Source organism: Charadrius vociferus, unplaced genomic scaffold (assembly GCF_000708025.1).
Source record: "Charadrius vociferus isolate BGI_N301 unplaced genomic scaffold, ASM70802v2 scaffold126, whole genome shotgun sequence".
Taxonomy (NCBI): domain Eukaryota; kingdom Metazoa; phylum Chordata; class Aves; order Charadriiformes; family Charadriidae; genus Charadrius; species Charadrius vociferus.
In genome coordinates, this window is record NW_009648894.1 from 4,011,735 (window position 1) to 4,038,538 (window position 26,804).

The 26,804-nt window shown below is 37.8% G+C and overlaps 1 protein-coding gene across 1 annotated transcript in view; it reads right to left on the reverse strand.

The window, feature by feature from the left end:
• Window positions 1-26,804, reverse strand: part of ARHGAP21 (Rho GTPase activating protein 21) — a 68,858-nt gene that overhangs the window by 37,464 nt on the left and 4,590 nt on the right. Inside the window, exons 2-6 of the mRNA XM_009887139.1 lie at window positions 25,673-25,697; window positions 23,188-23,193; window positions 12,848-12,940; window positions 8,790-8,868; window positions 3,100-3,154 (exon numbers count right to left, since the gene is read on the reverse strand). Coding sequence (XP_009885441.1) covers window positions 3,100-3,154; window positions 8,790-8,868; window positions 12,848-12,914 — 201 coding nt within the window. The 5' untranslated portion in view covers window positions 12,915-12,940; window positions 23,188-23,193; window positions 25,673-25,697. The remainder of the gene's footprint in view (window positions 1-3,099; window positions 3,155-8,789; window positions 8,869-12,847; window positions 12,941-23,187; window positions 23,194-25,672; window positions 25,698-26,804) is intronic.

Below are 26,804 nucleotides of genomic sequence, written 5' to 3' on the forward strand. Positions count from 1 at the left end.
ATCAACAGTTTACAACGAGTGATACCATTTGAAGATATTTACAGTAAAATTTACAACATATGCCAAAGAAAACTAAATTCTTTAACATACTGTAATAATTTACATAACACTACTTCAGTGACAAAAGTACACCTTTTTCCTCTATTAATAAGGGCATTGTACCTTACCATTTACTGTTCATTTTGCACGTATACTGACATTACCGCTACAGAGATTATTGTTATCACTTATATGAGCTGTACTTTATGCTGGAATAAAAATTTGCTCTGAGGTTTATATTTTATTTAGAAGTAAGATTCCCACAAAAGCTAATACAGCATTAATCACAAAGATAAAAATAGAAAAACAAAACAAAAAAGTATGCAGTTTCTCAGCTGAAAACAAAAAGTTACTGTCTTTTCATAGGGAGTGGAAGGAATAATATTCTGTGCTGTTACTCTGAAAATATTTTAAACGAGTGTTCAGCTTTGAGTGGAGCAAAGGTCTTCACCAAATTCTTGTCACGAGAACAGTAGCTCCTAACATCCAAAGGCTGAAGATTTATAATCACCATCTTCAGAGGAATTGCATAGATTTTTCATTTGACTGAAGTTACAGTGGTGCACTGTGCCTCTAAGGGCTGCTAATTGTTATTTTGGAAGTGATAAGATTTTTCCTCCTCTGTGGTGGTCTAAAACGGAGAAAACTACAGGCCATAACTGCTGACTTCTGCTGTATGATGCAATTAATTTTTATCACCTGCATCTTCACATCTTGCAACCCTGCCATCAGATTGACACCTGAAAACATATATGCTAAAATACAGACCATGACAGAACTGCATGAGCAAGCTGCAGCTATCAGAAAGTCTTTTCAAATAGGCCCAAGTACACACAATGCTCAGTCTTGCAGACCACAGAAAACATCTGTCTCAGCATCTGCCAGAGGAAAGCTATGAAATGTGGAACTGACAGTCCTCATGACAAGCCCACTTTTATCCAAACAAATGCATCACAGCAAACAAGAGCATAAACTCCTCCATGTTGTATTATAATCATGCACCAACCCAACCCAACAGCAAACAACTGTCAAGAGGGAACTCACACAAGCTATACAGGCAATGCAAAGCATTTTTTTCAAAATTACTCCACCTCTCAAACCTAACCCTCTTTCTAAGTTCAGAAGAGGAGCATAGAATACAAAATTCACAACTCTAGCCCCATCTTACAACTCAAAAGAAACTTTTTTTTTTTTTTTAGTGACACCTGGAAGCTATTCCCACACATCTCCAGGTTTTTTTCCAGAACTCCCACAGGCAGATATTTTGTCTTTCCTTTACCTCTCAATCTCCTCCAGGAGAATGACCTTATTTTCTTTTTACTAATAGTCTTCTCTAGCCCAAAGGCAACAATTATCCATCTTTCTTCCTCTGCCCCCATTATCTCACTCATTGATATAACAAGTTAAATTCAAATCAATTGTTTTTCATCTATACTTCACCTGAAGCTTGCGCTTCATGTTTCATCAGCAGAGGGAAGACGTGCCTAAGAGCTCCTTGCCCAGCCAAATACAAAGGTCTAACTTTAAACCTACAAATCTTGCCTTGCCCAGACCCTTAGAGCGTTATGGCTACAAAACTGTATTAGATGCATATGGCCATTCAGATCATTTAAAAGTTAGAACTATTCTTCATTTCTACATATTCACAGTTCCAATTTAAAAAACAAACACCCACCCCCCAAAAAAACAATTATACACCCCAGCCCCTAAAAAAAACCCCAAAACTAACCCCCCTAGCTTTTCCCTCCCACTTATTCATGCAATCAAAATTCACCCCCTGCCCCCAACATTTTCTGTACGGGATTACTGAAATATTTCTTTATCAAATGTTCTCAAAATATCACTTCTATTCTAATAATCTTGGCTTGTTGGTCTAACTGGCTGAGTTCCTACATTACCCTCTATCTTCACCTTCAGCTCACAACAGAGTTTCTTGGGTTTTTTTTCTTTACCCATTAATTTGTCCTTTAACACTGGAAAACAGCTACTGAAACCCACAGTTTTTTCTTCACTGTTATTTAAAGTCAAGTCTCACTATTTCTGCGTGGATTAGAAAATACAATTTTCCAACTACTAACCAGAAAGTCTACCCTGTTGTCGTCTTCTCCTTTCCTGCACTTCCAACTAAAAATAAACCAGACCATGTAAATACATTAGGTGCTTTTCACAATACGAACTTACACATCATAATTTATTCACAGCTCTTTTGGACTTAGAGATGCTAAATGGCAGATGAATTATCTCACTATATACACAGGAACTCAGTTCAAACTGAGAACCATAGAATCGTAGAGTGGTTTGGGTTGGAAGGGACCTTAAAGATCATCTAGTTCCAACCTCCCTGCCATGGGCAGTGGCACCTCCCTCTAGACAAGATTGCTCAAAGCCCCATCCAGCCTGGCCTTGAACACCTCCAGGGACGGCGCCCCCACAACTTCTCTGGGCAACCTGTGCCAGTGTCTCACGACCGTCAGAGTAAAGAATTTCTTCCTAATATCTAACCTAAATCTACCCTCTTTCAGTTCAAAACCGTTACCCCTCATGTAACAAAATATTTACAGCAGTTACAATTTAAAAATTCAGTAATAACCTTCAGCATATTCATCACCTCCCTTTCTTCCTGGAAATCCACTGACAATTAGCGAGTTATTAACAAAAGCTAATTTTAAAGAGCCATATGCTAGTCTTTTAATTCAAATTTAGTAATATTTCACAACTTATTTAGCACGAGACAACCTAGTTAAAGAAAGCAATCCAATTCACAAATTCTAACATAAGGAAACTAATCCAATATATAATAAAAATACAAACAATATTCTAAGATATTTTTTTTTAACAAGATGCTAGAAATATCACGTGAAGAAGATATTCTCCCCTGTATTTGGATTCCCCTGAAATTTCAGGTATGGCAAGCAAGTAGGAAAATATCCAAGGAATGACAGAGAGATAAATGTTAACTCTAATTATCTGCTGGTAGCACAGTTCAAAGACTTTGTAGCCAACAGCAAGACATTTTTCTTTAACCAACATATTGTCTGAATATAAGCTTCATAAACATACCAGTTGAAGGATGTCCTCATCTTTTGGCATAACACTAAGTTCCAATATGCTGTCACTGAAACAAATAGAAAAAAAAACACCACAGGTGAACTTTTGGAAGAGATTTTAAATTCTTGTTACAAAGATGATCCATTAACTTCCACAGACCAAAACCATTAAAAAAATCCCACACTCAGCTATTCTGTCAAATTACTTTACACAACAGAAACACTGATTTCCATTAGTCTTAGCAAGTAAAAGTAGAACAGAAATCTGACTGAAGAGTACATCTGTTTTCTCAGTAAAACCAGTGCGTTAAGCCAACACACCGTCTTTGTCAGTTTTGTTGGTGGTTTTTTGTTTGGTTGTTTTTTTCCCCTTTTCCCTTGTCCTAAGGTACATTAGTTGTTTGGAGCTTCTCAGACAAAACAAGGTGGCAAATCAGTGAACACAAGTTAAAATTCCTCTCTTTCTTCCATTTAAAACTAAAGTCTGTTAGCACTTTCTGAAATTGCTGGGGAAATGCTGTAACCACCACACCATGTTAAACGTGGGGCAATACCAAGGCAAGCACTGACTTACACCTTTCCACTCCCATCGCCTCCTAGCAGAATCAACTTAAACATATTTAGTCAGTCAGATGACATCTGAAATACGGATGAAAAACGCTTGCTATTTATAAGTGCTGAGTTTGTCAGTCTGAATCGCTGAAACCAAAAGCAGCAGCAGCATGAAGGTCCAGGAATTCAGATAGTTCAATCAATACAATCTAAATACAGGCAAACTCAGGACATCGAATGTACAATCTATCGGTTATCCAGAGTCAAATGTTGTAGGACAGCGAAAACCACAGTTAGTCTCTACCAAAACAACAACAACAACAAAAAGTATTTTCACAAGCAAAAGAGAAGTCTATGCTTGTAACATTGGATACAAAACAGCTGAAATAATTATCTCATCCAAGATATAGGAATACTCTGTTCACATTCACTAAACATAAACTGGAACGTGTACAGATAAGGGTTACAAAAATGAGATGGCTTGTACAAGCTATTTTAACTAGGCTCACAAAACAGAAAATGAAGAGATTATGACTGTCATTTAGAAATCTCACGTTACATGTCACAAGAAGAAAGGCTATTTAAACAAATTTATCAAAACGAGCAGAAGAAAAAAAATCCCACAACCTGACTGGACATAGCAGACTAGAAATTAGCTCCTCTGTACTGAGCAGTACAACGCATTTGCAGAGAAAAGACAAAACCAGCACAGAGACGGGCCATCAACTTCAGGGCACACAGAATAGCCTATGAAGCACTGAGAAGAACCTCAGTTTCTAATTTCTGCAGAAAATCGTCCTCTCAAACATGTAACATGATTTATTATGCTTTCTTATATGAAAAATGTTTTTATTTTGTGGTTCCTTTTCCATTTGTTAGCAACCACAGACACAAGGCTGCATTCCAAAATAGCAGAGTAAGGGTATTTGGTTTCACAATCTTCTTAAACCATTATTCATTTTGAAAAAAAAAAGTGTTCACCAAGCAGCATAAATTACTTGTTTTAAAACCAAAGATCAGCAGAGATAGATTTAAGTTTTTCTTTTTAAGTCTACGCACAGCTTAGGAAAAAATAAGTCTTCAAAAGTCTTTTAAAGATGTTTGAGAATACTGAATTTTAAGAAACACAAAAGCATTGACTTTATGTGCATTTACAATAGCATTTCCCATTTTGACTGCAGCAAAACTATTTAAAATGATTCTTTAAAAGTAGTGTCATCAGGAGCTGACTTTTGCCTAAATTCCTTCGTATGGATATGAAACTATTTAGCAATTGTAAAACAAAAAGAGAATATGAAAGAGATACCATAGCTTGAGGCATTTCCATGAAGTGTTCAGATTTCATTTCTAGGTGTGGGTAGCATGTATGTGTTAGCTGTATTAGGCAATGTATGGTTTGATAATAATCAATGTTTGTTTGCAGGATGCAGACTTTGGAAGTCTCAAATATGATAAACAGCATTGTTCCTTTCCAAGTACAGGAAAGTTTTCTACTTATAATATGACACAGGACTATTCTCTTATACAAGTGTCCTCTCTTACACAAGTGTCCTGTGTTTTTATTTTATGCCCCCTAACCCCCCATTTTTTTCTTCAAAGAAAGGGATTAAATCCAGTTACACAGTTTAATACCTTTTCTAGTAGCCATGCAAAAGAGGAAAGGGTTCAATTCAGGAGCAATGTTCTAAACATGTATCTCCAATAACTACATAACTATTCTATTCCAGTTTGCCTGCAGAACCTTTTGCACACAATTTGGATCTTCCTACTTTATATTTTGTGAAGTGCTCTCAGAATGTTTTTCAATTCCCGTATCAGAAACAAAAAGCATTAAGGGATACTTTTGTTGTATTTTACTATATAATACGCATGCAAATTAAGAACTAGGAAGTGTTAGTAAGAACCATCACACAGAAAGTGGCAGTTTACACTAAAATATTAGACACACTATTGGAAATTCTCAGAGATATGTATCATGCAAATGACTTTCCTTACAAATTCTGAGAGTCAAATTTAAATGTATTGACTCAGAGTCCAACTAAAAGCACTATGATGCACTGCCATCACAAAGACTATCTTTTGAGCCATTATTTTGTGTTAATGAAATAAATTCAGTAGCAGAAATTACATTTCTGAGTAATCCCAACACTTTCAAGAAGAACTTGCAAAGAGAAACAAGCGGGTAGACCTAATCATTAACATTCCCCACAGTTAAAAGAAAAAGTTTATAATCAGAATCCGTTTCTTGTTTTGTTTAGGACCACAAATAATTTACGGAATTTACATTTGTAATCAACACATGTCCAAGTTGATTGTGTAAACAGATGAGAATAAATTCTTAATGTACCAAACTAAGAACTACTGCTAAAGAGTATGAAACCTTGACTTAAAAGGGACCTCATGACTAATCTTATACAACATAGTTATTTCTAGCAACACTTTTGAGGTGTGCCCTTCACCTTCCAGAGGAAATAATCAGTGTAAGTTTAGCTTTGCAATCTCCAACCAGAGCAAAATAGGTAATGTTCTAGACACAGCTTGAAACTTTTCCATGAACAATACAAAACATGGCTGAATTATATCCCATCCATAAGTCCCACTGGAATTTATGGGGATCATGTAAGGCAGCTAAGTTCTGATGTTTGCAGCATTAAATAATGAGGACAAACAGCTAAAACTGAACAACTTTCTAGAAAAATAATGAGCAGCTATCTTTAAGTCCAAACTGAGTATCATTGCAAAACAGCTGACCAGTGAGTGTGCGTGAGAACTTCCTCTTTAGAGGTAAGAGCTGATAAAATGTATCGCATCCCTAAAAACAGTTCCGAAGATGATAAAAAAAAATTACAAAAGAGTAAGCATTTACAGTCAGCAATATGCTTGAAAGGGTAATTAAAAACAGCGATTAAAATGTCCAGAAAACCATCACACAACATACTGAGACTACAAATGAAACTGTCTTTAGTCATGAATAAAGGCGATTTCAACTGACAATTTAGCCTTTCAAAAGACCTTTCAGCAAGTTGCTTGCACAAAGCCGACTAAAGAAACAAAGGTGCGCTGGATGAAAGATTAGCCAAGACACAAAACAGCAAAAACTGTGTCACTGGGTATTTTTATTATGAAGAGTTTGAGTACATTCAGAAGTGAACTTGTGCAAGACCAACCTATCAAGAACTATTAAATCAAGTGATGCAGATAAAACATTTGGTTCAGCAAGTTCCTAAACCAGTGATTTCTGGAAATTTGGGTAGTATTATTTGACCAAGTATCACTCAGTGTTTTCCGACTCTCCTCCTAAGAATCCATTACTGGGTATTACCAGAGAGGATACTGACATAAGCAGACCATCAGTCTGACCCAGGATGGCTATGCTGATGCAAGAATTGCATGCTAAAGCAAGAAGCATACACCGTAACGTAATTTTACTTGCCATGAAATGGCAGCACAAGAAATAAAATACTTTATGTGCAGAATTAACTGCTCTGAGCTCAAAAATACTGTTTTCAAGCAAAGAATTATAGAGTTCACTCTTTAGTCATACGAGAAGTGTTGCCTGTAAGCTACAAGGAAGACACACCTGATCTGGAGTCTGAGCTCTCTTTATGGATCAGAATTAATATTTATCTGTTTTAGAGGTTCAGCTGAAGACTTTCTGATGGTTATATTTTCTGTATAAAACACTCAAGGATATACATGACCTTTTGTTACAATCTTGTGTGATGTACACATTTGCCTCAATACAACAAATTGTTCTCGTATCCTAACTAACAATAGCAGCCCTTCATTTTCTGTGCACTCATGGAAATTAGAGGGACAGATGCAGCAGTATGCTACACCATTCCTGTTTGCGCTAGAAAACCACTGACAAAGCCCTGTTCAGGTGTCCCCGGTTTATCCACAGTGCACAGGGGTCGCATTCTGCTGGGACGGTTCACTACCTACAGCTGAGAATAAAACTTTATTCACAGGCAGACCTAGAGTTAAGAATCTCTGACCACATAGACCACTGGGAAGATGTGACTGGTCTCTCTCTTTTTTGGATTAAAGTAAGAGATTTCATTGACTGATGTACCTGCTGGGCATGTAATGTCATGTCCTGTATTACTCTCTGCATAAACACAAAATGAAAAAATTATACACGGCTGGTGTTATCTTCAGTAAATGTTATAAAAAAAGGTAGATTCCATCTTTCCAGCTCTTGTATAGAAAGTACTAATGATACAAAATGCTTTCAGTCTACCTTGCCTGTCATACCTTTGAACACAGAGTTTTGCTGTTTCAAAAAAAATGCACCTGGGATGTATGTATTTTGAATGAAATCTTGAATAAAGACTCCACTGAAATAGGAACATCAGGATCTTATTTTCCCTACTTCTAACTGTAAGCATAATTAAGTCTTAATGCATGAAGTTTCACTAAAAATAGAATGTGATGCGTGAGATGCACTTAGAAAACATTTTTCCATGCTGATCATGATACCTCTTTTTTTCCACATAACTCATTATTATATTGGAAACTTGTTGCTATAGAACAGAAATTGACACCAAGAAAACTGTAAAAACGGAGGCAGCTATGGACATGAAAACAAGTGTCTAGATTCATGTATGGACATGATTTAACAAGCCCTTGTGAGCTGCAGGAGCAGTAAATATTACCATTTCCTCAACTCTGTTCAGGGTTCATAACTTGCTGCAAAATAGAGGAAAGCCAAGATGTACTGCAGATGTTTTGCAGGTATGCACTAGCATAGATTTTTTCCTTTACCAGATACGCTGATTTCTAGTTAACAGATTTCATAAGCAAGGTAGATTTTTATGATTTTCCTTCTAAATTTACACATACATGTGTGGTGTATGTATACCTAATCTGCCTATTTTCAGTTCAGACAACCTTCCTCTATAGCACTCAGTGTAACTTGCTGACAACGGACAAATACCGACATAAAAGGACTGTGGCACAATTCAGCACACCCATTCTCAAACCCTTCTCAGCGTTCAGTAAATACGTGAAAACAGAAATAGTAAAACTGAGTGTGTATTAAGGAAAATTTAAAAATACGATGACTTTTTCAGAACCACCATAAGCGGTCATTTCCTGCCTAGTATAAAAAACACAAATGTGGCACATAATTAAATACTAGTATCTTACCTGTTCTGTATTAAAGCAATGACTTGAGAATATGTCTTGCCAATAACGCTTTCTCCATTGACTTTTATAATTCTGTCACCTGTAAAGAGAAAAGTTATATCTTAAATTGATTTGTCTGGACATTTTTTGGGCCATTTTTATTTTGTACTTCTGTACATCACAATAGTCAAGATCACCAATATGTTAAATTCAAGGTTAGTCTTCTTTAAAAATATTAAAAAAAAGAAGAAAATAAAAGATGCACAACACAACTACATGTAACCATACACAGAATGCCAAGTTTCTACTCTTGTCTCAGAACATTTTCAGATGTGGTATCTTATTATAGACTTTCAAATGAATCACCTAGAAACTCACAGAAAGAAAACCACAAGCAGGTGTAAACTATAGCAGTGGCTCACTTAAATATCCCATCTTCAAAATTAAGCTTTTGATGTATGGCAACACGTACAACTCTGCCCAATTCTTAAGTGAATTATGAGTAGACATTTTATTTCAGCACTTAACCTCAAAACAAAACCAAACTTTAATTCAGAACACTGCCAGGTGTGGCTGTGCACATCATCTCCTTTAACAGCAGCAAATACTGCAATTTTGTACTTCTTCCTTCTGAGAAATAAAGAATGAGTATTTTGAAAGGCTCCAGCTTCCTCCTTCCTCAGAATGATCTGGGTTGTTTCCAAGACATTACTGTCTCTTCAATGCATCTCGGACTGTGTAACAGGTTATTTCTTTATCCATATGGATCAATCTTTAGACCTAGTATCACTTTTAGAAGATTTCTCCAAAGAGTTTGTTGCACCTTCCTCATTAAGAGCTTCATATACTCTCATAAATGAAGCAGCAAATATATCATGTAGAGTTATTTTCAGCTTTTTATGAAAACCCCACCCAATTCCTTCACCAAAAATGTTGATTATGTCATGTTTGATCAGAAGAGCAGAAAGGTATCTTGAATTTACTAAAGAGGAGAAAATGGTCTAAAGCATTAGAGGTAGAGAGGTTTGGAAAGTTGCTAGAGAATGAAGAACTGAAAGAAAGGACGCATGCAAAATGAGCCAAAGGGAATGGCTTTTTCAACACTACTTTAGAAACTGAAAGCCCATTTTATGTTTCTGGCATGATCAAGTCAAAGCAAGGAAAAGCTGTTAATTCTGAGTACTCAGCCTGATTTGGTGGGAACAACGCTCTAAATGCTTATGCTCTGTGGAGGGTCCCTATACAGACCCCAGGGATTTCCAGACTTACCAAACCACATGGATCTGATGACCGTTTTTAACTTGGTCTGCACACACAATGTAACATCATGCAAATAAATTAGTGCGATATTTTCATCTTTGTAAAAGTTTGTACGTGCCATTTATCAGCTGGTTCTTGCCTTTTTCCTCACCTGAAAGAACTCAAGAGTTTTGTCTCTTGCTTCCTAAACGATGAAATAAAGATTGGTGGCAACATTCAATGGCTGCTAGCCATCCACATGACTGATAGGCATCTGTTGACGGATGGTAAACCCTATCCCACTGTTGCATACACACAGATACCTTACGTAATTAGGCTGAGAAACTGGACTTTCATTAAAATAAAGTTAATTTTGAAATGCCCAGTATCACAGCAAAATAAATCCTTTCAGAAAGTTACAGGAAAAAGAAATGCTATAGCTTGTGCTAAACAAATTTCTTATTTGCGAGCTCTGAACCCTGTCCTGCTATGTCGTGTGGTGAGACTTCCTCAGAAAACATCAGTTTCTTCTCTGGAACTTAAAACTGGATTTTTTCCAGGCTGTTTCAGAACTTGCTCACAGATATAGATCTGTGTAGATCTCAGTATTCCCACTGAAAACTGTAATTAGGACTATCTTTAAAGTAGGTCCTATCATCTTCTTCATTCTTGCACATTTTTGGGTTTTTTCCAAAGAAAGAGACGAGGTTACACACAGCAGTGAAACAAGTCTACTTTAAGTTTGCATCCAATGAACCTGCCCAAAAAACTCAGGTGGGATATACTGCAGAACTGGTTACATGAAAGAAGAGGGTGTAGACAAATCTGCAAAATACAACTTTGCTCAGTTTCAGGTACATATAAAGGCAAAGGCCAGTGCCTGTAATGCAAAAGAGGGTATAGAAGCATGAAAACTTTTTCAAATAACTCTCCGTCAATCTGGTGGCCCATTAAATACCTTTGGTCAAACTAAGAATCAATCTGAACACACTTATACCATCTCCCTTTCCACGCACATTTTAGTTCTTTATATACTTGCATATATGTAAATGACAGCATGGAGATCAAGACATGGGAAACGCGGATCTGTTTTGGTTGTCTGTATTTCAATATTTCTAAAATACTTATGTTTGGAACTCAGAGATGTGTTATTTTATAATGAAATGCTTCAGAGGTTAAATATGGGAAGTATTATCTTTCTAACTCCAATAAGTATAATTTTGCAGAAGTATTCGAAAATAGTCAGAATGAGCTGTCTTACATTTAAGATATTGTAACCTATTCCTCAAATTTGTAAGAGCTTTCTGGTGAGGAGCAGCCAGGTAGGCTTCTGAAACAGAACTCATTGTTTCTGGGTAACAAATCTTGGGTTGAGACTGCCAATACTACAAAGGACTTGGCAGCACTGACAAACATACATAACTACCTGAACTCATATTAGATTTTTGAGTATTTTCTTTCCATTAGCGTGACCTTGAAACAAAGCCAGGTTAAATTAAAAAAAAAAAAAAATCAAAGTACAGTTGATTCTACAAAACAAGAGATGTATACAGTGTCTGTATCAGAGGTTAAGCAATCTACCCTGCTGATAATTCCCTGAGTGTTTTGTAATATAATTTCAAGACAGAGATACAGTAATATATTTCACCCTAAAGTTTTAACCAAGAAATAGTGGCATGACCTAATTAGATGTAACGGCTATCAGCAGTGTGTTTAAGAATAGTCTGGTAATTTTAAAATGTATTTTCTCATGTATTTTCTGTTCTTTATTCTGGACTCCTAAAAAATATTCTCTGTGCCTAAAAATAAAATGTTCTCTACAGATCTCATCTCTTTTCAATTTGGCAAACACCGAACACAGTAGAAATTAACATGGCTCCTCTGTACAACGTCGACATATGCTGCATCTTATCAAGCCAAAACATTTTTTTTATATAACAGCATTAAAATAATGCCAAAGTTGCCCTTCCCTAAATAACTACTTAAGGAGTTAAAAAAGAAAAATGCCTTACACTGTAGAAGTAGGACCTAGTACTGCTTTTAAATTGCAATCACCCTAGAATCTGCATTTCTTTAGGAAGAAACATACAAAATTTAATCTATTCCGGTCAAATGTAATGAAAATGCACCTTCAAAAGAAAATATAAACATCCATTATCATCACAAACACAATCCTTTCATAGAACACATGCTTTGCCATATTTTTAAGAACAGAAACCTGTTTGTAGTGGTATCCATCTACGTAACTTATTGCTTTAACATTTGCAAGACTTCCCAATCTAACATAGCTTTTTTTTCCTTTGACAGTTAAGTAAAGGTGTGACAAAGTACCTGGCACTTCACAAAAAATGTGCTTTCTGCTCTCCAGTTTGATTAAATCAAACAACTGAGAAAATCTGATAAGAAAAGATAGTCTTGGACTGTTCCCATTTAATTTAAAGGAGGTGGAATAATTTAATTTAGAGGATAAACCTGAACGTTTTGAGGTTATCAATTTGTCACAAAGCATAAGAAATAGGAGTTTACAGGTGTCATTTTCCTCCCTTTTCTCCTTCTCCTTACATATTTTATCACATAGTTGTTCTTACATTTTTAAAGATTATAATACCAAAAGACTAAGACTTTAATGCCTTAATATATTTTATATAGCACCTCCTGAGAAAACACAATGGTACTTTTGACATGAAAAACACTGGAGGACAATTTAGAAGAGAGGTTTCAAACTTCTGAAGGAAAGAACAAGGTTTAAAGGGAAGATAGAACTACATGCAGAAGGTTAAATCACATATATTTTACATCATGTACACAAACATACTATTGGTATTACAGAAGAACAGTACCTGTGCACAATCCAGCTTCAAAAGCAGGTCCACCCTCTTTAACTTGTTTAACAAATATGGTATCCATTGGCTCCAGTCTATTTCTTTGTTTTCCTGAGGAAGAAAGAGTATTTATTAAAAGCATTCGATTATACTGCATTACAATGTTTTTACTTTAAGAATTATTTTGAAATGTAATCCTGCCATGTTCATCATTACATTAAACACTCAAGTTCAATTCGGGGTGAAGGAAGGAAGACAGACTAGGAGTCCTAGAGACAGCATTTGGTTTGGCTACCCTAGAGATCTGGGTGTCTGGGGAAAAAGAAAGGGGAGGGGGATGGGGAGAGAGAGATTTATCTCAAACTTAAACTTGCAAATATATCCCAGTAAATGGTATTTTTCAGGTTCATTTCATCAGCTCATTGCTACTTCATCCTACACTACCCAGTAAAAATCACCCCTTCCTCTTCTAGATTGTTATCTGGCACAAGAAATAAAGGCAGAAAACCCAAGTACAAATTAATAGTGCAAACTGAAAAAAAGAAATTAAAATCCTTCCTTAAACGAAAAAACACAATGTTCATTCATAGTCCTTATGGAACTTTAACACTGATTTTCTAACACTGTTCTTCAGATGCTCCAAGATTAAGTCTTAAGCTTTCTTGAAGATTTCTCAAAATTCAAAAGTAGTCTATAATTCAAAGTAAATTATGTCTGCACATGCTGCATGTATCCATATATATGCAACATAAACATAGAAATTGATCTGTAGTAGTTAGAAACTGTAACACCTGTTTCTTCTTGCTTTCTCAGTATATACTTAATTTCTACACTTCCAGAAACATAGGTACCTTACGCTTTTACGTGCGTGCCACCAAGTCTAAGTAATTCTTAGTTGAAGTAGCCACTGCTTCCAAATATCAAAGGGAAGGGGGGAGGCAGGGGGAGGTCAGCCAAAGGGGGCAGTGTAGTAAAAACAAAATGGAAAAAAAACCAGACAAACCCCCCCACACACAAACAAAACCACAACAAAAAAAAATCCAGTTATACTGCATGCTAAAATGCAGTGATGCTGTCCTGAGCTACAGCTGTATGTAGCTGGAGCAAGTTTACAGCTTCTACACAGCTTTGCTAATGTAATTTTTATGCCAGTGAGCTAAAAAAAAAAAAAAAAAAAAATTCCAAACACACAAACAAAAATATCCACCAAAAATTAAAATTTGAAACTTTACTTCTAGTCTGCCAGAAGACTGCACTGAACTTAATTTGTTCGACAGTGTTATTGGTCTCTCCAGACACCCCTGTCCTACACGGTACAAAACACGAGCGCTCGCGGCACCAGTGGCAGAACCTCAAAGGTTACAGGCAAACTTTTATGGTGCCAGTGCTGGCTTTAACAGCCTTCATCCCTCCCAACTCCTATCGCCAGTTACTGCCCTTGTACCACACTCTCAGCTGGGAAAACACCACCCTTTGGAGGCTACATGACGAGCCAGCCCGGGGAACTGCCATGGACTGAAAATAAACTGGGTCTGGGTTCCAGTTTACCAGGAAACCCTGGCATGGTGGAGAGGGTGATATATAAACTGCAGAAAAAGCAGGAACAGCAGGAGGGAATAAAGGGAGCGCTTAAAACTGGCACTGCTGATAAGAGAAACACTCCTTGAAACTGGAGTATTAGGTTCTAATCACTTCTTCAGTGACTAATCTTTGACTTAGGCACTGCTTTTGGAAGTATTTATGCTACAGCATTAAACATCGCACCCAGCCATGTTTACGAAACCACAGCATTATTTATGGAATATAAATAAGGTGCCCCCTCCCCCTCCGCCCCTTTTTTGGTTCAGTTTCCATACGGTAAAAGCTCATTATTTGAAGAATTTTAATAAATTGCACAAAACCAGACTTCCCTCTGACTGATTCACAGTTTTCAAATACCAGGTTTGGCCTAACACCCTCATTCTGTGGACCCTCAGTGTCCTGCCATTTTACCACAAAACAGTTGCACAAAATGGCTTACTCCTATGGCTCTAAATGGCCTTCTCAAAATAACTCCAGATTGGTAGAAATTAATCAAAAAGTTGATTTGACAGAATCAGATAACTAGTATATACAAAGTAACTGAATTACAAATCAAGAAACTCCAGCTGGCAGCTCAGTCCACAAATACTTTAAAATTTGATTAGCAGGACACAGCTACAAGACATACAAAATGCTCTTTGTGAACCAATGCTAGTATCTGTCATTTTTAATCTGCTGATTTAAATAGACACTGAACACATGATGGGTCTCATCCTTTAAGAGGCGGTAACGTTTCGGCAAGTTCAGACAAGCCCCAAGAATAATTTACCCAGATGCCATGAACTAAAGGTTGCTTCAACCACCTACAAGAGTGAAGTTAAAGTATATCCTTTTATAGGACCACCAAACATCCTTCCCAGCATTGTCACCTCATCTTTTACTGAAGAGATTTACAATCCCAAAAGTACCAAGAAAAATAAAAACAATGGAGGTCCCATGGCACATTTAATTTATAACACTTAATATCTGATACTTATAACCCAACACCAAGGGCCTACCTCAGCTTCCTTTGCCAAATGCTCATCAAAAAGTGGTAGTGGCCTACTGCGAGTTTGCTTAACACTCAAACACTACTTTGGCTTTGTCCATACCTGAACACACTAAGGAACAGGTCTGGCAGCTAAGGTTACTCCCATTCAATATCCAACACACAATACCTCTAATAAACTTCCCACTTTTAAGTTAGAAGGGAGAACTGTACCAAATTTATGCAGACCAGAGACTGAAGGTTTCCCTGAACATCTGATTTCTGACCAACCTGTCAGCTACACCAAGAGGTTCTTCAACATTATGGGCACTCACTTGAGGTTTTCACAGCTATTTTATGGACCAATTTACAGAGCTGATTACTCATTAAACTTGGTTCTTTGTTCTACATGTGGAAGAAGGCTATATTGAACGGTCATTCTTACTAAAAAAGTGAACCACCACACTAAAAGATCAATTTAGGGGCAAAAAAATAGGATGAAAAGTTTAAAATACTGTTTACACTTGCAGGTTCATTTTACAGCTCAGTAATATCCAAATACAAGGAAAGATGAGAAAAAAAACTATGAGTCCCAAGCTTTGGTAGATGAATACATGCTCTTCATTTCTCCTTGGTCTTTTATATACTTGGATACAAACCAAAACGTATTTCCATCAGTAATATATAAATGAACTTCCTTGAATAGTGTATGTTTATATTTTGAGTTTGAAACTCAAGCAAAGCCAAACAATATTTTCTGACAGTAGGAGGCAACGACACTTTCTTCAGATCAACTGAGGAGGAACAAATCTTGTAGATGTGCAATCAATCATTACAGAAATAGATTCCAAGGAAAATGGATAATCTAATAACTTACCTCATGTCTAAAAATTTAACTATCACTACACTTAAATTTAATTGTGCCTAAATCTCCACTGGGTCCTGTCTGCACCCAATCATCAGGCAAAAGCAAGATGCCATCCAAACTGTGAGCCTAAACTTCCCTCCTGCCAAAGTCCACCATATAGTGCAGATTACCACAGTGGAGCTTTTACACTAAGATCTCCAGCTCTGCACGACATAGTGTCAGACCATATTCACAATTTTCCCTTCTAATATTGAAAGGCCTAATTTTTTTGAGCATACCAGCAATTCCTTACAAGGTGATACAGCAAAAAACAGTAAACCAGCTCACATTACTGGCCTGTTAGGCAGCCCTGCAGAAAGGGGTCCAGGGGTGCTGGTCAGCAGCCAGCTCTAAAGGATTCAGCAGTGGGCCCTGGCAGCCAAGAGGGTAAACTGCATCCTGGGGTACATCAAACACAGTATGATCAGCCCGTCAAAAGAGGAAATTATCTTGCTGTATTTGGCATTGCTGCAGTCTCACCTTGAGCACTGTGTGTGGTTCTGGGCCCCAGAATTTAAAAAGGATGTCAAGGGACTCAAATATGTCTAGAGGAGGGCAACAAAGCTGGTGAAAGGGCTGGAAGGCATGTTCTGTGAGGAGCAGCTAAGGACTCTGGGTTTGTCTACTTTGGATAATGTGAGACTGAGGGGTGACCTCATTGCTCTCCACAGCTTCCTGAGGAGGGGAAGCAGAGAGGGAGGTGCTGAGTTCTTCTCCCTGGGATCCAGGGGTAGGATGTGTGGGAATGGGTCGAAGCTGCACCGGGGAGGTTTAAACTGGACAACTACCTGAAAGGAGGCTGTAGCTGTCTGGGTCCCAGCAGGGATAGGGTTAATTTTCACAAAGAGCTGGGACTGGACACAGCCGAGTTGGCTGACCCAAAGGGGTAATAGCCAGGGAGCTGGCTGGGGGAGTGGGCAGGAATTGCTGCTCTGAGTGGGCTGGGGGCTTCCCAGGTTCAGTCAGTTAGCAGTGGTACATTAATCGTGCTTTGTATATTCCTTTATTAGTACTATTGTTGTTGTTGTCGTCCTCTTTTCTCTGCTCTTCTGTTAAATTGCCTTTATCTCAACCCACGAGCTTTGCCTTTTTCTTCTGATTCTCTCCCCATCCCAGCCAGGGGTGGAGAGGTGTGTGTGGGAGTGAGTTCCTTGCTGCTGGCTGGGTCTAAACTAGGACAGTAGTGAGGTGGGGGTCCGTCTCTTTTCCCAAGTAACAAGTGACGGAATGAGAGGAAATGGCCTCAAGTTGAGCCAGGGGAGGTTCAGATTGGATATTAGGAAAAATTCTTCACAGAAAGGGTTGTCAAGCATTGGGACAGGCTGCCCAGGGAAGCGTCCGAGTCACCATCCCTGGAGGTATTCAAAGGACCTGTAGACATGGTGCTCAGGGACACAGTTTAGTGGTGGACTTGGCAGTGTCAGGTTCACAGTTGGACTCGATGACCTTAAAGCTCTTTTCCAACCTAAATGATTCTACAATTAGGAAGCATTTCTTTACGAAGAGGGTGGTCAAACAGTGGAACAGGCTCCCTAGAGAGGTGGTCAATGCCACAAGCCTGTCAGCGTTTAACAGGCATTTGGACAATGCCCTTAATAACAGGCTTTAACTTTTGGTGAGCCCTGAATTGGTCAGGCAGTTGGACTAGATGGTCATTGTAGGTCCCTTCCAACTGAAATATTCTATTCTATGCACCAGTGCTTTTCCTGTGCTCATTACTGCATACTAATGTGCTTCCTCCCTCCTTTTCCATACTTTCATAAACAACTTTATAATTAAGTGTTATGCTGTAGGCTACCGGCAAGTAAGACAATTTCTCCCAAATCTTCAACTGCAAGTGAAAAACAAGACATCACACACACACACACAAAGAACAGGCGAAAGCATGAGCTGCCAAGGACACACACATGCAAGAAAGCAGTGCAGATAAAAAACACAACTTCTGTGGAAAACAATTTCATATTTTTAATTAATTTCTCCACAAATGTAGCTATAAACAGGGGTGCAGTCTCACCTAAGGGCAATAAAAGAAACGGAAGCATATAAAGTTGCTAAGCACACAAGTTAGCTGACCAGAAACTGAAAAACAGTACAGCAAAACTTCTCCTAACTCCCCTGAAACTTGACATAGAAATTGATTTTATGCACGTGCCAATTCCATCTTAATCCCCTAAAATGCTAGTTTGGAATATAGCTGCTACAAGGAACATAAGTAGTATTATATCAAATGCGGTAACCTTGAGTTAGCTTTTAAGCTACTCTTTGCAGACCAACTATTACTATACTGCTCTGCGATTCATTTTGAAAACAAAATGACATGGCAAAAGTTATATTATCAAATCTACCAACACACGACAAGATAGCAACAAGCACATCACTTCTCTGTAGTCATTAACCTTACGACATAAAACAGAGTCAGACAGAAACATCTGAGTCATAAGGAGTGCACAAAGGACACCTCTCTGACAGAGAACCTCCACATTTTGAAGAGAAAAAAAGAAACAAAACAAAAAACCCACACCAAAGCTCTATTCCTGACCTAGCTCCTCCTTTTTTTTTGACCTGCAGAACACAAACCTGCAAGTGTTTTGGGACACAGTATAATACATACTTTCTTACAAATAAAGTCTCTCCTAAGAATCAGCTGATTAAAAACATGCCATTTCTCCTCTTCCTAGAAGGAAAATAAATAAATAAATATATATATCTTTTGCTCAGGGCAGCTGAATCGAGCCTAAAAATCTTCCTAACACGGGAACTGAATAAAGGCTACAGAGTTTTGTTAACATTAGGCAGAATATTTTTACTCCTGGCCCTATGCTCAGCAGACAGCAAGGGTGACTTTCATTTTTATATGAAAGAATCACCAGCCCCATGAAACACGCCAAATTATTAGATTAAGACAGGCTCTTATGTACATCTTTCTCTGACTCAAGAGGGAGGAACGTTCTTCTTGAACACGAAGATCTACAAGTATGCTTTTGGATATCCAAGGCATTTGCACTCTGTTGGTTCAACAATGCCAAGTGGCACTGATTCTTGGGACGCCTTTCAAGCAAAGGGAGGAGAAATATGTACTGCTACAGTGGGGACAAATGCTTCTAAATGATTACTGAATCAAAAACCTGCTATTTATTTCCCAAGCTACTCAAAAAGAGATTGCTCAAAGTACAGCAGAACTTACATTTATTAACAGAGATTTCAGTTAATTAACTATAAATCACAAAACTGTCAGGATTACATTTAACTGAGTTCAACTAAAGACAATTCTGGATTTTATAATCTGCAAACTGAATTTCATACATAGCAAGCATTTCTCCATTAGTAATGCATTGCAGAAAAGGAGCCCAAAGGTCCCAGCCCAGCCCCAACAGAGCTTATTTCAATCACTGTAAAGCACAAATTAACCCAACGAAAAAACACTGAGCAAAACACAATGCCAAGGATGAGCCTCTAAAACAGGATGATAAGTAAAATAGAGTTGTTGAGTCATTTAGCAGAGAAACACCTGGCATTCAACTTTGTGATACAGGAAAAATACATTCTGTTATTACTCAAAGCACCTCTGGCATTTTGATTATGCAACTCAACGATGGTATTTCTTCTTTTGCTTACTATTCTCTTAAACCATTTGACTAATACCTCAACTTTTTCTTCGTGGGAGAGAAAACAAGGAGAGAAAATAATCTGGCATCATTATGGAAAACATACATCAGAGTTTCAATTTCAGCACAAGCTCTCAAAAACTCTGTTTTTCCCATTGCATTATTTGCCAATATTATGAGTTTTTTTCCCCAATTCTCTCAAATCTAAATGAAACCTTTTCGAGCTTAAAATTTAACCTATGATTAAAAACAGTCTAGAGGATTTACTTTAGTTCTTAGGTAAGCATAGAGCGATTCAATTTATGTGTGTTCTAGTGAACGTACAGACTCTCCCCATAATCCATGGGAATTACACTTACACAGCTCTTAGCGGTTTTTATTAAAAGTTGAAGATTATTTGAACTCAACAGTAGTCACTGAGAAACTTTACATGCGTCAAGTTGGAAGGCCCCTCTGTTGGGCATTCTGGGTGTACTTTAAAAGAACAAGGAATCATCAGGTTCTAGTCTCAGTGGAAAACTAAATTACTCCTCTTTTGGCATTCTCAACGTTTAAAGTTGGATTAAAAATCCATAAAAAGGAGAATTTACTATGCTGCTATCCTAAAGCATTAGTATTATATACCTCTTCTCTTATTCCTATGCTGCTATCATACAACTTAGACCATATCATCCCAACAATCTATGACCTTTCCAAATATTTGCTTTAACATTCATTCTCTTGTTCCTTATCTACCTTGTTCCATCATCACAGGCACAACTAGTTTATTTCATAACAGACTAAGCTGATAGATGGTGATGTCAGAAAATTAAATCTTGGAAGAACACAAACCACATTACAGAAATCAACAGAAAAAAGAAATAAAACATCAAAAACTTGAGGCATTAAGTAAGCAGCAGTAAGGAATAAAAAGCTTCTTCTACTTTTTTTCCACCCTTCCCCTGAAAGCTCTAAACATCAAACCAAACTTGCACAGAGCTGAAGGAGCTCAGGCAATAAATTGGAACTCTTTAGCTTAGACAATTGATGGGTAGAAACTTTAATACATAGTTAGGCACGTAAAAAAACTAGCTTAGTGATCACAATTTATCAATCTAGAAATCTCAGTGCAAACAGCTGTCTGAAGTCTCATTAGAAAGTGCACACTCAGTCTCTACAGAAAAGGACACTAAGCAATATACCTAACTCGCCTTTCATTTTTATGGGAAGATAAGCTGCTAGTTGCTATAGATACTTCTACATAGAAATAGGAGATAAAGTAGGAAAGTATCATATTAAAAATGACACTGGATCACCAGGCACTGTATGAAACATAAAATACCTTAGTTCTCACATAAAAGATTAAATTCATTTCAGACTATTTCTATATGCTTATCACTGTTCATTTTAATTACGATCCACAAGCCAGACATTTTTGAAGAAAAACATGTTTTAGGACAAGTTACAAGAAACTACCCACCCATTTAATATGTACTAAAACTTGTATTTTGCCAACTACAGCTTCAAGGAGTCTTTGAAGGACAACAACGTATTCATCATATTAAGTGCACAATGAAATGGCACGGAGACAACACGGCAATGGAGATGTTTTTTTCCAACTTACCATGTGTTGAGAGTGCAAGTTTTCAACATAAAATACTACTATTTTTAATAGGCATAGGCATTTTTCAGCTTGTCTCCAAATATTCCTACAATGCTCTCCTGGCAGACTTATGCCTGTGAGATGCCTCTTAGATGTAATTTTTAAATAGCGCAACTCCAGAAAACCGGAAGAATACTGACAGTGTACCATCCTCAAAACACATAAAATAAATACTCCAAGTTAATACAGGCTGGTCAGTATAACAGAAATTCTCAAGAAAACAGTTGACACTGATACAAGTTTCCGTCAGTGATCAAGGAACCCATTGAGAAAGATCTGCATCTTACGACAAAGTGCATCTGTTAGAAAAGCATTTTAATAGCTTAGCCTAAGGTCACAACCTCGAGCAGTAAAAGTAGTAAAGAACAGAAATCTTTCAAATAATAACTACAAAATATTTAGGGTAAATCTGCCGTGATGCCCTCCCAGCATATAACAGGGTGCTAGAGTCCCCCATAAGGGCCATGACCCACACATGCGAGGCTTCCACCAGTTGTCTGAAGAAAGCCTCATCTACTTCTTCCCTGCTCAGGTGGTCTGTAGCAGACACCCACCAAAACACAGGTCTGCCTGCAAATCCTAACCATGAACTCCAAGCAGGCTCCCCATCCATCCCAAGCCAGACCTCCATGAATCCTTGCTGCTCTCTTACAACTGGACAACAAAGGCAACTCAACCTCCATGCTCCCCCAGCCCGTCCTTCCCAAAGTGGCTGTGCCAACCCACTGCAGCACTTCAGCCCACTCCTGTACGCCGCCCCACGTCTCTGCGATCCCAATGACATCGTAGCCCTGCAACTGCATGCAGACTTCCAATTCCTCCTGCTTGTTCTCCATACTGCATGCGTGAGTACACAGGGGCTTCAGAGACAGGGCCGTGAGGTGTCTCCTGTCCACGGCACCCTAACCCCCTTGCTTGACAATCCAATCCACCACTTCTTCACTTGCTTCTTGGCCATCATCTCCCTCCTGTGTCCTTTTTGGTTTACAGCTCTCCTGAACAAATTTGCATTACCTTTTATTCTAAATGCTTTGAAATCTTACTGGTTACCAAAAGCAAGACTAATGCAAGCCAGAAGCATGATTGACATATATACATAAAAAGTTGCACTAAAATTCTAGACTATTCTAAACCACATAAAAATATTTCTTTCACTGTTAGAATACATCAAACTTGGTACATGCTTTTATCTTCTGCCATCTACATTTAATTAGGTACTCGGCTCCTTTGAAAAAATACTAAAGTGTTTTCAATAAAAGGCAATAGTAAGAGATGATTTACTCTACACTCGTCTACTCAAATCTAAATGCCAAACCTGAAAAAAATCTCAAATTTTAAAGGTAAGTTTAACCTGTGAAAAGGGCAAAGCAAAAAGTGCAGGTAATCAGAAAACTTCAAAATCAACACGCACAAAAAAGACAATTTTGTACTGGCACACACTGCTTCACAAAAATGAAAAGCTTAGTCTTTGAGAGAGGAAAGCTCAAGTGAATTAAGGGAATTATCATCTACAGACTTCAAAAGAAAAATGTCTATCATCAATACATTTTCAGTGTTAATTAAGACAGAGCTTTACAGAGGCAAGTCTTCCAATTAAGTTTGAAAGAAAATACATGACATTTTCCACTAGATGGCTCCTCTGTACGGCACACGCACTGCCCCCTGCCCAGAAACACGCTCTTCTCAGGCTGTTGAAGCAACTGGTGCTCCAGCAGCGAGGGACCTCTGCCACCGGCAGCCGAGCACGCACCTTCTTGCTGCTCCAGAGCAGCTCGGCCTCATTTTCCAATATTAATTACTTTAAGAGTCCTTGTGATAATCCCTCACGAAATTTCTGGCATACCTGCTTTTGCTAAATTAATACTATGTTTGTGAACATGAGAAATGAGATGCGCTTTTCCTGATTTTCTCCTCCCAAGCTACCTATTCACCTTACTTGGGAACAGGAACAACTTGTAGCAATGTAAATAAGAAACCGTTTCAGCCCCTCCACCTACCAAGATCACACTAAATGCTGGAGAAAAATGTCTTACGCACTTCGTCCCATTTTGTTATTTTTAAAAGGTATCATACACAAAACTGGCAGGTTAAGTTCTCCTGACACCTATGTTCTCTCTCACAGCCATCTCTTCTCTTTCCAGAAAGAGCACAAGTCCAACTTTCTCTCCTGTCAATGAGAACATTGTTATCTTTCCACAGCACTTTGTGCCCTTTGATCTGTATTTCAAGGCATACAACGTACTACATTGCTATAAATAAGCAATAGTTGAGCTATGATTCATAGCTTAAGTAGCTACACAAAAATTACCAGAAAATAATCTTGCTCCCACCTGCGCAGGTCTCATAGCGAACCAAATAAGTATTTGTTTACTGCTGTTCCTCTACTGAAAAATAGATCTCAGATAACATTTTGGATAAACAGATCCACATTTGCAGCTTTAGTTGATCCAGTTCTCCCTATGACAAGAAGAATGCTGCAGAACGTCTTTTTCTAGGCCACAAATGGTATTTTCCATGCTGGTTTGGCCCACAGCATTAACTCCTTTCCCTTCCTAAAGGAATCAGCCTTTTCTTTCTGTGTGCCAAAACGGATAAAGGAGGTCACAAGTTTGGGGGGTGAGTGGGGGGCGATGAGAAATTTCACTGTTTAACAAGCAGGTGACGAGAGCCAACTAAGAGTAGGAGAATGAAATGAATTCATCTGCTTCCAAGAGAAAAGCAAGAAAGTTCACATAATTCCCTATTTTCTGGAAGGCTTATAATTTATCACAAATACACAAAAAACCCAAACCAGAATTTCAGACACGTTCTCTGTCTTCTGACTAAATGAGATTTTAAAAAGTACATTGAAACCTGGTACCATTCTCTTCTACAGCGTCAAGCACATTGTAAACCACCAGTAAAAGAAGCATTCATCCCGTGCTAGCCCTGAGCAAAGGTACCCACCCCCTACCAGGCCCGTCCTCAACAAGTTGCACTGCGCCGTCAGATGAAGCACAAACCGAAGCCCTGCACGTTACATTCGCAGTGCAGCTCATCCACCTCCTCTGCATACCTTACCATCATGACAGACTGGGAAAAACAGAAAGCTGGACTGGGCTCTGAACCTGGAAACTCAATCTCCTTACCTAAATCAACACATTTTTCACCCTTCTAAGGAAACAATAAGATAGCAGCAAAAAGGGAAGCGTGGGTTAGAAGATAGCTAAAACGCAAAGAGAAATTAACATTAAGTGGTACTGATATATAGCACCAATTAATAAAACAGTAAGTTAATTGGTGAATTATGAAAGAGAGCAGACAGGGGCAATGCGAGAGGGAGAAAGCCATGAAAACTGGAGGGGAACTGAAAGGCATAACCTAGAAATAAGTGACTTTTCTGTCCCTCCTAAATCAAGTGCAAGAATTTTATTCACACATCTTATTGACATCACTGAAGCATGTTTCATGTATCTCTTAAAATACACGTAAGAGAACCAAAACTGATAAAATAAGTCAGATCATTTCTACTAAATACTGAAGAAAGTACCACAAAGCCAACAGGAATAACCTTCTCTATCTTCTGTTTTTAAAACCGCTGTATACCACTTTTCTGGATAACATTTAGCACCACTACCAACACTAGGTTTACTATATTATATGCCTTACTTTTATTACAGTAAGCTGCAACAAAATTCAAACTTCATACTGGCTGCTCTTCGACAGACTGTACAGCACTTTTTTTTCAAATGGATGTACGTAAATATACCCATGAGACTCAAACCCTTTACAGTAGTACTTTGCACAGGTAACTGTGGGTCTTACATGCAAATCAAATTAAGAGAGTGTGAAACTTTGGCACTAAAAAGGTAACACAGCTGGTTTCTTGTCTTCTTCTCAAATACATGGCAAGGTGATATACACAGCATAGAAGTGATCCGGCACATGTTTTAATTAACACAGTGGCCACAAACACCTACGCTAAGTGAAGCTAAAAGACAGATATTTTCTTTCTTTTGCTCCAATGCAGTGAGCTTGACGGTCACACTCAAGTTTTGAAGTTTTACATTTCAAACTCTTAGGTAGTTATCGAAGTGCATTACACAGCTGAAAAGAAATGTTGAACATAATGAATCTGTGAAATAATAAAAACAAGACATACCTTGTCTATTCCCATTCTCTTCATCCTAAGGAAGAAGAAAGAGTACATATTAAAAATCCAATAAATGGAAAAAAATGCATAGGCACCTATAAGCTATGAAGACTTGAAGTGTACTTGTAAGATTGTGTTATACATATACACAATCATAACTACCAGACATCACTGACAGTCCTTAAAAAAAAAAAAAAAGAAATTACACAACTGAAACATACTGAGGGAGAATAGCACGCTTAAAATAGAAAACGATTACTTAAGTTACTTTCTTGTCAATATTTTAATATGAATGAAAGGCTTTTGAAAGATCATGGCTAATCTCTTCTACAAAATTCTACCATTTGGAAAGCACAGTCGTCTGAATACAGAAATATGTGCTTTCTTATTGAACTGCAACTTTATGGAGTAATAAGCTTTCAACCTAATTACAATTTCTTAGACTAATATGTACTACTTGGGAAATACTTCTAACAATTCACCTCAGCTAATTAAAACAGCTTTGTCCTGAAGGAAAGAAGGAGCAAAGAGGTGATCACAGACATAATTTTCACCTGTATATTCCCTCCTACTTTTAAATGGATTAACTCTAAATTTCTAGGTCTTTTGCATTTAAAGACAAATCACTCTCTTCTTCATATTAAATATTTTCAAAGCAATTGCACACTGATCTGAGTATTCAAGAGAGGAAGACTTGAAGAAAGAGAGGGAGTAAGGCCTGGATATGAACTCTGTATAATGATGAGGATAAGACAAGTCTGTCTTAGGTGCAACAAGTTTCTTGTGAGACATACAAGAGTTCTGCTGGAGCTTTGTAAGATACTACAGGAAGATAACTTTAAGGAAGAAAAAAAAAAACAACAAAAGAAACCCCAAAACCACAAAACACTGAGTTAACAGAGATGTAGTACTCATTCTACTTTTAAAAAGCCAAGACAATTATCATTACCACCCAAACTCTGAGAGCAGCAAACATTATACTCTGAAGTTGGACAATCTTGTCTGCTCTACACTTTGGCAAAAATACCGCGCTAGTAGACAAGTACTGTTGAAATTCATCAGCAGAGAAGAATTAGACAAGGCTAACAACTGCACAGCTCTAGTTTCTACCCAATCTGTCAAGTGAAAAAACATCTTTAGG